This window comes from Felis catus, chromosome C2 (assembly GCF_018350175.1).
Source record: "Felis catus isolate Fca126 chromosome C2, F.catus_Fca126_mat1.0, whole genome shotgun sequence".
Classification (NCBI taxonomy): Eukaryota; Metazoa; Chordata; class Mammalia; order Carnivora; family Felidae; genus Felis; species Felis catus.
In genome coordinates this window covers 107147116-107160738 of record NC_058376.1, presented here as the reverse complement: position 1 = coordinate 107160738, position 13623 = coordinate 107147116, and the positions used below count along the sequence as shown (strand labels likewise).

Below are 13623 nucleotides of genomic sequence, written 5' to 3'. Positions count from 1 at the left end.
CTATCTCTTTGGAGCACCATTGTCATGACAAATCACCCTCTGCTGACTTCTTTCCTAGAACTATGGAGAAAGCTCGAGTCAGTGTCTCCACTCCTTTCCTCTCTGCTCTCCTGGCAAGGGCAAGGTAGAAAACTTTGACTAAAGGCTCCATCAAGGCTTCATGCAATGGAAAAGGGAAATTTGTCAAAGGGAAATATCAGAAACTTACTATGTTCTCATCATTGCAAATGTAGAAGGAGAAGTCACCTATTTGTCAGGTATCGTAGAGAAGGGATTGCTATGCTAGAAGGAAACTGGCAAAGATGATTTAAAAGGAAGTTCTTTGTTTTTAAAAAGGAGTTGATATATTATTTTTGCTCTCTTTCCCTTATGTTCATCTGTTTTGTCTCTTAAAGTCCCCATATGAGTGAAACAGAAGAGACTCATAAATATGGAGAACAAACTTAGGGTTGCTGGAGAGGTTGTGGGAGGGGGGATGGGCTAAATGGGTAAGAGGCATTAAGGAATCTACTCCTGAAATCATTGCTTCACTGTATGCTAACTAATTTGGATGTAAATTTAAAAAAATAAAAAATAAAATTAAAAAAATTAGGGACACAACAAACAAACAAACAAACAAACAAAGGAGTTGAGAAGTAGAATTGATTACTGAGATTCAGGGTCATTAGGAAAGTCATAACAAGGGAAAGATGGGATGCAGCTAACAGGGAAGTGAGCCACTGAGTAGACATAGTGGTTCAGTGGACTAATCACTGGCAATGGCCATTGAATGTCATGGGCATTGGTGCATCATGGGAAGGTTTCAAACAATGGGAGACATGCAATAAAATCTTCTTTAGGAAGTTTAATTAGGTGACTTCTAGTACATTGAACCAGAGAACAGTAAGACCAAAGGCAAGAAGATCAATTGTTTTGAAGTCCTGAGCCAGAGTGATAGCAAAAGGAGAAGGAGAAGGTAATTCAGGAAAAGGAGAAGAAGGAGAAAGGGAAGAGACGTTTCTCAAGGAGTGTCCACAGAACTAATAGGGAAAGGAGAGAGTGAGAGTAAAAGGTCAAGAGTGACTCCAGGTTGCAAACCTGGAGATCTAAGAAAGTGATAGTACAGCTGGAAGAAAGATGATAACTTCTAATTTAGATAGATTGAATTTGAGATAATGGATATCAACTAGTTCGGGCTTGAGGCTTAGGGGGAGATGCCAAGGCTGGAAACATAGATCTTGGATGTAGAAGTTTCACTACAGGAGGTTATATGAATAGATGATTTTCTATAAGAACAGAGTATATTAATTATATACTCTGCAAAAGGGCAACTATGTATTTTTAGAGAGAAGTAATCACTAAGAACTAGAACCATAGAAGTCATTTCAGGAATAATAAACCTTGAACTGCCTTTTAAAAGAATGGAAAGGGAGAAGGAATTCCACACTGAGACTTGCTTATGACTAGGACTGAATAGCAGACATAAAAATGGATCGATCTGCACAATCCTTCTAAAACTAATTCTTTTTATTCTGCCATCCATCTGCTCATGCCAGTTACAGATAGAGCAGTGGAAGAAGTGAGATGTGACACCAGTTAGTAGGTGAAGAACACAGGAGAATGACTGGCCCTCCAGATCTGCCTGGTAGGACGCTGATCTGAGGGGACAGATGACACCCTGATGACAGGGGACCTGCCTGCCTTAATGGGTAAAGGTGGCGACACATAACAGAACTCACCAGTTCTAAAATTCTGAATTTGACATCTGTTAAAAATAAGCAACTGATGAAGGAAACAAAAGAAATCACTGACACTAGTGACCTCTAGTGGAAACAGGCTTCAGGGGAATATGTATATATATATTTGTATTAGATTAGATGAAAATCAGTGGCATATTCAGCCAATTCATTTCTGCAGGAGTGTGAAGGAAGGGACTGCTAGAAATAGCACACAAATATGGCCCAGAAAGTGGAAATGTACCAGGAATACTTGTGTTTTGAGTCAGACTAAGTTGATTAATGTTCTGAAAAAAAATGTGGACACATAATTGCTGTCAAAGACATTAGCTGAGAAAGGAGTGTGTGGGCAATGACTTCATTGGCCACCGGGGGGATTTAGTATGTTCCTGGCGGCCAATAAGTGAGCACGCTGACAGTCTTGAGGAGGAAGCCGCACTGGTTGCTGGTACACCTTTTAAACATTAAAATGTGGAAGGAAGCTGTGATCTCTGAAATGTGTACACATTTGGTAATTCAGTATTTTATGGCTCAAGTCCTGTCTCTTTCCTGTCTGCCTGGGGGCTGTCTGCACCAAGTATTAGCAAATGCTGTTGACACAAGAGATGCTTGGTAGACTTGGTCTTTGAAATGGGACTGATCTCATGGAGGGCCCATGCACAACCAAGAAGGGCAACATCAAACCACACTGGGCACTCCACATCTACCCTCTTTGGGAAGCACTTTCAGAATATATAATCTTGACATTGAAGAGTAGCAAAGGAATGGGAGACTTGAGGGAGATTATAAATTTGTCTGATCACACTGGGGGCTAATGATGAGTGAATTGAATTAAATGGGGTGGGGGTTAGGAAAAGGAGTAAAAAAGTAAGATTTTTTTTTTTTTTTAATGGAGATTCTATAGAAATACACAGAATCAGTGTTATCAAGCCCCGGGCAACTGTCACTTCTGGCAACAGAGTGATCCTTGTCCTTGTCTTATGTTACCTATGCGGCAGGAGGCGTCATCCTGCCTTCTTTCATTATTCAGCCTCCTCCACACACCCTGCTTTGTTTATTGATGCTGTTGGCAGCTTGGCAGATCTGCTTTTCCCAGGATTTGCTCCCTCTCTTCTCCATGTCATTTCAAGGATAGAGAAACAGCCCTTAGATAAGCTTTTGTGATAATTCCACTCTGGTCTGCAATTTCCAGAGTTCTGATCTCCATGAATGGGCAAAAGGCAGCCTAGCTTCCCGCTAGGTCAAGACTGCTCTGGTGTTATTTCTTAGACACCAAATTAAACCACAGAACAGAACCAGTATTAAGGGAACCAGTATTAAGTGGTCTTTCCTCTTTCCCCTGCAAAGTTCCTTTCCCACAGGATACGTACAATCCTTTGGCCCTAGAATAAGTCATTTTGGGAGTCTAGTTTAAAAACTAGTTTACTTACGGAAGATGAGCTAATTATTTTAATTTGTTCCAGAGCTTCTGTCAGGCTGTCTTCAATCTCAGAGTCATCTAAAGAGAAGAGGTCCCCGGCGCGGGAAAGATCTTTTTGTCCTAAAACCAGTCTGAACAGCTGATGCATGATGGGAAATTTGATAAGCAATTGACCTTCGGCAGCCCCAGGACCAAGTGTTTCAGTTATCACAGGTTAGTAAGACAGAAACATGCAGCAGGAAGTATATACTTTGTAGTCCTTGAAAGGTCATTTTTCTCCAGAATTTGAGGTCTTCTTTGACACTCTCTGGAAAAGAAACAAATGAAACAATGTTGCTGTTAGTAGAACGGCATGGGCTCAAAATGTAACCTCTCCACTGAGCAGAGACCGGAAAGACAGTTTGGAAATGTGCAGAGTCACAGATCCTGGCTTGGTGATCTTCAAATGAGCTCTTCCCTTATTTATTTTCTTTTCCCCCAAAAGATCCTGTCAAAAATGTGTAGGTTTCTCTAGAATTTAACAGGAATGTTAAAAAGCTGCTTAAACCTCACACTTATTTTTCTCCTTTCTGTATCCTTCTTCGTCATTCTATGCCACAAGGAAACAAGTGGACACACAACCCTTGCCATATTTCCCCCAGATTCCCATGGAAAGCAAACAGAAAAGGGCAATGAAAGGAAAGAGGGAACACAGAAAACACCCACTGCCTGGTTTTCTCTTTTTTCCTGGACATGGAAACCAGTGCTTGCCTTCTTGGCCAGGTTTCTTTCCTACACTGACAAGAGAAACTCCCCCCAGCATTGCGAGGCAGGGTAAAGAGGAAGGGCTTTGGGATCAGGCAATCTTCCCCCTCCTCCCACAGTTGAAATAATAAAGTCCCACTATACTTCTTACTCAATTAACAGTCCACAGAGAGAAACGCAATGGCACAAATTAAATATCTGATTTTTCTCATCAGCTCCCTTCTGGGCCTAATAAAATCACGGACCATTTGCAATGGTAGAGACCTTAGCAATCGTTTACTTAATGACTTCCCAAAGGCTCCATAGTAACTGCAGGAGCGCTGTTCCCCTGACTTCAGGCCAGCGGGCTTCCCCTGTGGTTTACAATGAAGTGGAATCATCTCGTGTAACTTAAAAATGAAGACCCACGTGCAAAGAGTAACAGCTGAGGGTGACTTATTTCATATAAGAATATAAGCAATAGGCAAGTCTGCCCAACATTTCATTCTGAATGTGTTCCCCAGAACGATTTTGAAAGGGACAGGGGAGTCTGCTGCTTCCTCGGGTGATCTTAAACCTCCCCTCTGAGCTCCCACTGTGTGGGCACCTCTGTGTGCTGAATGCAATTTTATTTTTTTATTTTTATTTTTTTTAAATTTTTTTAACGTTTTTATTTATTTTTGAGACAGAGAGAGACAGAGCATGAACAGGGGAGGGTCAGCAAGAGGGAGACACAGAATCTGAAACAGGCTCCAGGCTCTGAGCTGTCAGCACAGAGCCCGACGCGGGGCTTGAACTCACAGACCGCGAGATCATGACCTGAGCCAGTCGGCCGCTTAACCGAGTGAGCCACCCAGGCGCCCCCTGAATGCAATTTTAAAGGCTAAAGATACACACTCTCCATGCAATATGGTCTCTAAATGCAAGCCAAATCCTTCATCAGGCACTCAGTGCAGTTTGTAGGCCATTGAAGGGAAGTGGAGGGTAGTATTGCCTACGTGCGACTTTTGTGTTGCTCACCAGCTTCAGAAAAATCATACTCAATACTTATACATGCTTGTCTGTATGCCAGGTGCTGTTCTAGATGCTTTGTAAACATTAACTCATTTAACCTTCATAATACCTATATGAGGATATTTCATTCCCATTTTAATGGTGAGGAACCAAGGCATTAGATAACTTGCCCAAGCCACACAGCCAATAAACTGTACAGCTAGGATTTGGATCCAGAGATTCCAGTGCGACCCTCAAGTTCATAACCGCTATCGTATGCTGGTTCCACGTAAGGCTCCATGTGAGGCTACTATTATAAGTAAAGACCCTCAGAGCATTATTAACATTTGAGGATGAAGATATCAGTAGAGTCGTAAAGCATGAAAATGAATTTCTCTTTCCTCCTACACTGACCCTGCATCCTTGCCCTTCTACGCCCTGGGCTTTAGGCCTACCAGACAGCAGGCGAGTCACAAGGAACAGAAGCTTAGAGGAAGAGAAAAGCAGGAGAGTTGGGGGTGAGGGGGAGAATTCCATGGGGTGGAGAGACAGCAGAGAGCCCTACAAGGTAGTATGCGCCCTGGCAAATGCGGAAGGGCGAGTTACAATATCTACAGGGAAAATTAGGACGGCATGTTCCCCTTAGGACAGAATTTTCCCCTTAATGCATTCTCCCCGTAGCCTCAGACATTTACAGTGACAGGGTCTCAGTGAAATAATATTCAGAAATATAAGATATTAGACGGGCATGGGATATGATTTCCCCTTGACCAGTCAGCTTCTTGGTCAATATCTGGCTGTTCCTGAAGCACATTCAGCTGTCCCAAATGTATCGCAGCTGGAGTTCTGAGGAGGCCAGAAATACATGCTGGTGGAGGGGAGCACCCCCGGTTTTTCCTGGGCTCCTTTTTCCTTTATTTATTTTGAGAGAGAGAGCAAGTGGGGGGGGGGGGGGCGGGCAGAGAGAGAAGGAGATAAAGAGAATCCCAAGCACTGACAGTGCAGAGCCTGACACAGGGCTCAAATCCACAAACCGTGAGACTGTGACCTGAGCCGAAAATAAGAGTCCTGTTGAGCTCAACCAAATGAGCCACCCAGGCATCCCTGGGCTCGTTCTTTACTCTCCACACTTACAATGACACCTGGTATGAAGTCCTACATTCATGCTATCACTACTGAGTGTCCATCATGTGCAAAACATTATTGTTCAAAACACTGCCATCCATGAGAAATTTTACACATTAAAAAGTGGGGTAGGGAGAGGTGAGACTTACACCAAACATTTTACAATACAAGGATGACCCAGAGAAAAGTCTCTTGTATACTATAAAGGAAGTTTGGGGAAGTACAAGGGAGAGAGAGATCTCTCCTAGGGAAAGATGATAAGGAATGACTTTGTGAAGGAAATGGTGTTTGGGCTAGACATTTTTAGGATAGATTTCATTCAATGTACATGTGCTGTGTACATACTAAGTCAGACGCTTGTCTGCAGACTGAGATTCAAGTCCTAGCCTGGTCACTCTGGTTGTTGGACCTTTGGTTCGTGCTTTTCCGTTCTCTGAGCCTCAATTTCTTCATCTGCATAATGGGGCTAATACATGCCTAGTCTATCTCACCAGGTTGTTTTGAAGATCAAAGCTAAAACACATGAAAGAGCCCCTTGTCAAATAATGACACCAACAGCTAATGTTTAGCAGGTGTTTACCATGTGGCAGGCACTACTATGAGTGTTTCGTAAGGATTGAGTCACTTAATTCTCACGACGATTCCATGTGATGAGAAACTGATGTTCAGAGAGGAAAGCAACCAGCCCAGGAACACCCAGGGAGTAATAAGTTGCAGAGTCAGAACCGAAGGCAGTTGATCTCCCAGAACAAAGCCCTGTCAGTTGCGTACATGACCATGTGTGATAACTATTAAACTGCCTCCCTTCCATCAGTCTTCATTTAAAGAGCACCCCACATGGTATACTATACTGCCCCCTTCCTGCCTAAGGATCAGCAAGGCATGTCATTTATTTTTCAGCAGCTCTGGTCAATGTTTTGCTCAGGTGTCTGGCGTCTTTCTCCTGTTGATCTCTCTGCTACGGCAGAGAAGGTCAGCGACAGATCAAATCCAACCTCATCCTCTGAGAAATTCCCTGCCCTCATGAAGGCCACAGTCCTGTGACCTGTATACACGTGTCCACCAAACACACACAAGCACACACATATGTACACAAATGCACATATGTGTGCAGCTCAGATGCTTTCCATGCACCAAGCTCTTTGCCAGATACTTTCTTCTCAGTTCTCCCATCAACCCTGCAGGTAGATATTATTACCAAAGAGGAAACAGGACTGGTAAGATACCGTGCCAAAGGTTACACACAGAGCCAAGATTCACACCAAGTAGGTCAGCCTCCAAATCTCGTACTTTTTGAATTACAAAAACTGGCTTATAAAATTCCTCTTACTCCCAGCTTTTGCTCTAATTTCTGTCCTTAATCTTTAAGGGACCCTAAATTGGAGCCCACTTTCTCATTATTTGTAATATATATTTTAAGCAGATATTGGTTGGCAAGTCAAGTTTCTGTAAGGAGAAGCAGACACCACACAAAAAAATGATTATGCACCAAGGGTGACACATTTCAGGGAGTCCCAGCTGTCCCCACAAAACTGGCTTTACCTGCGTGCTACTCCTCAAAGGCAGGCAGCTTGCTGTTACTCAGCTATAGGTTTTGAGCCTGGGCGCGAGACTCGGGCAGCGGACTCCGAGGGCACAGCAGACGGAATCCCCTCAGCTCAGTGAACCTGAAGTTGTTCATTGCGGTGGCGGTAGTGCTGGGTGAAGAATTCAAGGAATGCAGCCTGATGCCACTGGCAGCTCCAGAGCTGGTCAGGTGACAGGCTGCACCTCACCCAGTGCAGAGTCGCCTCTGAGTGAAATGCTCTGTTTCCTGGGGTGAAACAGAAAGCCTGCTCCAGTAAAGTAGAGTTGTTTTTAACAGAGAAAAACAAAACTCCCTGTGTTCGTGAAAATCTATACTTTCCCTGGGAAGAATGGGGAGGGGTGGGACGTGTTGGGGAGAGAAAGCCACGCAGGAAACAGTTTCAGCAGAAACTCAAACAGGTGAATGGAAAGACTATTGGGAGCCATTTCACAAAGCCTGGGGAAGAGAGGACTGCGGCTTAATGAACACCTCCCTCCCTCTCAAGATTTCACACCCAGAATTTGAAACACAGAGCATTTGTCCACTAAGAGTCCCAGCTCCTAAAGCACTGATCCTCTTGTTCTGCCTCTAGATTAATATTGTTGAAAACTTAAGGATGGAGAAAGTTGCTGCTAAAAGGAACAAACTACTAACCAAAAATGCATACCTTCTTTTCCACTCTATTTGCTGGGAGGTTCATAAAAATCCACTTGGATTTGCCCTTTAAGTCAGATTTGTACTTTAAATATTGCAGCGACACTCAGAGAATATGTTTATCTTGCTGACACTCCAGAGGAGGAAAAGGTACTGAAACTCTCAACACTTAATGGTTTCAGTGCTTAATGGTGCATTAAAAAACATGCTTTTAAATTGTATTATTCTCTACTCCCAACTTATCTGTCCTTATTGAGGGTCTTCTGCCCATCAAATCACCTCTTTGCTGGCAAAACATACAGGAAGCTGTGCAGCAGACAAATTCATCCGTGTGGTCACAAAGATGTGACTCCTGCGAGCGCTACCCCACAAAGGCATGTGGTCAGAGGGGTCACACACTACCATTGAACCGGGTCATATGCCCCAGGGGAATGACCTTGTAAATCATTCTAGACATTTGGTGGTAAATCACACTTTTATGCCATCCACATATGGAGAATTCTCTTTAAGAGTTTTCTTTATAAAAATGGAGAAGCCAGGCACCCATGAGCAGGTGTAGCCTTTCACTGGTAATTTTCTGGCTTACAGATAGTGATGCAGTCTTCTCTTTTAAAGGAACAGGCTGTATCTCTTTAGGCTTCCCTCTTCTTCATTCTCCATTCCTTATTAATGGCTCTTATCGCTAGGTTTTATCCAATTTTCTTCCATTTTTAAAGGAATGTAGTGTCCAGATTTGGACATTTTATAGAAACCCAGTAAGAAAAGCAGAGTGGTTAAGAGTGTGGGAACGCAAACACAACTAGATTCAGCTGTATCATTACTGGGGTCGATCAATTAATTCCTAGAGCCTCAGGTTCCTTATTTGCACCTGAGGATTGTGATATGGGTTGTTGGGAGGTTTTATGAGATTATGTAAAGCATTCACCACAGAACCTAGCATATAGCAACCACACAAGAAGTAACAGCAATCATATCCCTAATAATGTCATTATTCTTATAGGTCATTTTCCTGTACTATGTCCCTATGCCATCCCTTCTAAGAGCTAATATACTGCTATACTGCTATCCAACACTGAGTTCACATGTTAAAGATTTTTTATAAAGTCCTTTTTCCATTTGGGTCATATTTATAGCCTAATTGTACTCTCCCCCCAACCTAAATCTGGGTAGTTTATACACTATCTTGAATGTGTCCATATTAGTTTTTTGGCAAATTTGTTCCCTGGAGAGACAGCCTTACCTCCTCAACCATGGCTAAACAGTAACTGAATTTTTTACAGAGTGGAAATGGACTAAAATACAATGTATCTCAGACTTTTTGTGGCTGGGTAATCCAAATACCCGAGTTTCCTACGTAAGTGTAGTGCTCACTCCCACATTTATTGGCAAGGATGCAGTGTATAATTCCCTCTAGGGCACCAGAGGAAAAAGTTCTTTAGGACTCTTCAAGGTGACCTGCACTCAATGGGCACTAATAAAACATTGCTGGTTTATTCTACTATGCACCGGTAGATCTATTAAATAAAAATACATATGAACCAGTGGACTTAATTGAACCACTATTGGGATACCACCTGTGGAAAAAATTGAAGCTCTTTGGGAGGTTTCAATAAACATAATTAACTCAGGAAGCCAATTTATTCTGTGAAAATTAGCCTCTAGCTTCCAACTTCGGGTTAGAGTATTCCCTGGTTTCTTCACGTTAGAAAATTCTAGAATAACAACATTTATTTGCATTATGCTTTGGATAACACTACTGCGCATCAAAATTTTCTCATTTTATTCACCTGTATTATAAATGCCCACTGACTAGGTTAGACCCATTTGGGTTCTAGAAAATTTAAATAAAGTTCTCGGATAGATTTTCCTTTGAAAGAAAGGATTAAAGATTCTTTTCAAGGAGCATCTTTTTCACACAGTGTGAAAGAACTACAGGCGTTCCCATGGGAATTGGCCGCATACATTTCAGCCCTTCCCACAAGATGTCTATTGTTCCCTGTGCGTCTCTCGGTTTCCTCTGCCATGACATCTTGCTACATTCACTTCTACTGAAAGCCTCTGAGGCTGGGTTGTTCCAAACGATGCTAAAGGACTCAGTCCTTGGTCTTTTTCTAGAATTCATACTAAGTTTGTAGCGGGCTAATTATCATAAGCACATACAAAAATAGGCTTGGTGACTTATTGAGGCAACAGTTCAAAAAACATATTTTATTTTGAATACATATCGCAACTTATTGAAGCACAAATAGGAAATACTTTCTTTCATTGGAAATGAGGGAAACATCTTCAAGTCTAACAAACTTTCTAAACCAAGAATTTGCGATCTGTAATAATGACTTCATAGTGTATCCATTTTTGTAAATTTTGACTTTGCAGGTCATATTTTCCTAATTGATATAAATCTTTGTATAAACTGAATAAATATTATATAAATATAAATATGAGTAGTTAATATAAATCTTGCTAAAATTTTTTAATTCCAATTTTGTAGGGTTTTTCCCCCAGAAAACATACCCAAGCTCTCAAATTACAAAGAAAATTCACTGTTAAATGTCTTTATTTACATTTAAATTCCATATACTAAACACCTGCATTGACCAATTCAAATAATGTCTTAAGTATTTTTTTCTATTCCTTAAATTGAAAACATACATGCTTCAATTTAAAATGTCATGGAATCCAATGGTTGGTTACTATAGCAATTTAAATATGTATTTAGAAGAACAAAAAAGTAGTTAGATTCAATTATGATTTGTAAGATAACTAAAATCAATATCAAAGGAAAAAATGACAGCAACAATAAACAGTAATGGTGACTGCTCAACCCACTGACTGGAAAGATGCGTGAATTTTCTTTGAAAACCATAGGCAGGGCCAGCTTCTTTGCTGGTTGTAAGATGTTTCTTGAGGTAAACAAAAGTGTGAAATAGAAATGAGCCCAGACAGTTAAGGAATAAAACAAAAATGCACATACTATGAATCTAGAAGCACAAATTTCTGCTCCTGAGGCCTAGAGACATGTTTTAATAACCCACAGAGAGGTGGCTTTTTTACCCTAATAACCGAAAAGCATGCATACAGGGCTAGACACACAACTCCCAAATGTGCTTTATCTGCATAATCAGCCAGCCCCTGGAAGTTTCTCTGCCCCACTCCCGCAGCCCACTCCTTCATCACTGCAGCTGCTGACATTTACTTTAATTAGCTTTTGTTTTTGCTGAACAAAAGGACAGGGGAAAAGATAGCCATACCTCTTAGCACAGGAAACTCTGGCCATTATAGGAAATAGAAGGCAGAATGCTTGATCTTTAGAGTAATTCGGCTGGAACCCATGACCATGCTCAGAGGCAGCCCGGTAGCCCCTGCCCCTTCCTGTCCTGTCCTGTCCTGCTGGCAGGCGCCGTGCTTCCCTGCACTGCTTGTCAGGCTGGCTGTACACTTGATTCCCTCCCCTGGACTCACCGTGTGGAATCGGGCAAATGAGTAACTTCTCTCTCTCTCCCAGCCTTCTGCTTAAAGCTAACAATTGGCACAAAGCTTCACCTCTTTCTACAGTAGGTTTATAGGAGCTTCTCTGAGCAGATCGGTAGTTTGAGAGAGAGTATTAGAAGATTTGCCTAACAACCAGTAACTTAGCTTCCGTTAATGAATAACTCACTTTAAGGAATCAAGGAAGTTTTAGGTTAATACCAGATGTAGAGCCTTTTATCAGGCAGGCATCAGTGAACGGCTTGGTGTGGATTGGAAAGAGGGAAGTAGTGGAATGAGATAGTATTTAAACCAAAGACGATGGAAGAAAATACCACAAGAGAAACAAAATGGCTTGTCTAAAGGAACAAAGTCTAACTCTGCTATTGGTATTGCTAGTGAAACACTGAACAACTGAACGAAGCATCCCAAGTACCACTGGGGATTTCTCCAGGCCAGCACTGCTCTTTCTTGCGCCAATCCAAGTTGCTAATTCACTTCCTTTTGCCATCCAAATATAGAACTCCTCTTCTCAGGCCTAATACACTGGGGATCCCTTATGAGCAGTCTTACATCTCTCTCTCTTTTAAGGAGAATGCTCTCCAAACCTCTAATGCATAAATTAATTGGTGGTACCCAGTGGATTGTTATATCTGGAGGCTATCCTCTCCCCTTTTATGTATATGACATGGGCTTTCTCCCCTTATTGATCTGAGGTTTTGCCTACACATAAAGCAACAGAATATTTCGGAACCTCTTCTAACTAGCTTTCAGTCAAACTAAGTGTATGAATGTGTGGGGAAGAATAAGGTGTAAGGTATATATCTGGAAATATTGATATTTCTATGTCATTGGCAATTGTGCTGCCATGTACACAAATTTCTGGCTCAATTAATAGGCACACTTCTGGGGCGAAGAGGACTTTGTCCTGTGTTTACCACCCAACACCCACTTATCTGGTAAAAACTGTACCCAAATTTCCCTTGGGAAGCAACATTCTTTGGGCAGAGCTCACTCAGATAAAACATGTTGGTCTTAGCCAATCAGAGAGATGACATTCTCCTGATCATAGTGATTGACTCAGAGAATGAGGTGTGACCCCTTCCAGGCCAGCGAGAGTCATGAGAAAGATGAATGTTTGGCATTGAGGGGACAGAGTCTTTCCTGCTAGATTTGATGACAAGAAGATAGAAGGTCTGGTTACCCTTGCCACATGGCCACCAAGAAACCAAATCCTAGTGACTTTGTTTAGGCCACTTAAACCAGCTGCCCTTGAAGTTGACAAGATCCACCCTTCACTGTGGACCAAGTGCTTAATAGCTTAAGTGATTTTACATTGGGTTTTCTGCCATTTGCCATTGAAAAAGTTCTGCTTGGCTAAATTAGCCAAACCCCGGGTTGTGAGAAGGTTCTTCTGGGTTCTCACAGTGCAGTTCCTTGCAAAGGAAGATGCACTAGGAGATGTATTAGGAACCAACTATGACAAATGAGCCCCTTCAATAACAATCACAGGCTTTCATGGACAGCCAGTGAGGCAGGAAAGACCTAGAAACGAATGTAGTCATTCCGTATACCTAAAGTGTGACTTCCTAAATTGATTCTTTTAACCAACAACATGTTCACTTCCCCCAAATACTTCCACTTTAACCACCTAGACTTGTCTGGTAGTTTCTAGCTACATACTGTTTGAACTCAATAAACCTGATCACGGAATCCATCCATCCATGTGGAATTTTATTAATTCCTCTGAGTAATCAGTTGCACAGAACATGGCTTTATCTTTATTTTTCCCCCCTTCTGTTTCTGCACAGTCCCTAAACCCTTTGGTAAGCTTGAAATAAAGAACATTCTCTCTAACCACAAAGTTGTATTAAGATGCTTCCTTTACAAGAAATACATACATTTTAAAGCAGATTTAAGTGGGCAAATTACATATAAACACAGAATTTTTAGATGAT

At 41.8% G+C, this 13623-nt stretch overlaps 1 protein-coding gene across 13 annotated transcripts in view; it reads right to left on the bottom strand.

The window, feature by feature from the left end:
• The window catches only part of VEPH1 (ventricular zone expressed PH domain containing 1), a 254352-nt gene extending 242558 nt beyond the window's left edge, over window positions 1-11794 (bottom strand). For 3 of the 13 annotated variants that reach the window (XM_019810516.3, XM_045037396.1, XR_006585329.1), the window contains exons 1-3: window positions 11449-11630; window positions 7519-7789; window positions 3146-3442 (exon numbers count right to left, since the gene is read on the bottom strand). In XM_019810516.3, coding sequence (XP_019666075.1) covers window positions 3146-3283 — 138 coding nt within the window. In that variant the 5' untranslated portion in view covers window positions 3284-3442; window positions 7519-7789; window positions 11449-11630. Of the gene's footprint in view, window positions 1-3145; window positions 3443-7518; window positions 7809-8210; window positions 8694-11448; window positions 11632-11659 lie in introns of those variants that run through there. The other 10 variants (XM_019810513.3, XM_045037397.1, XM_019810520.3 and 7 more) reach the window with 8 other exon arrangements.
• Between the last annotated feature and the right edge of the window lie 1829 nt (window positions 11795-13623).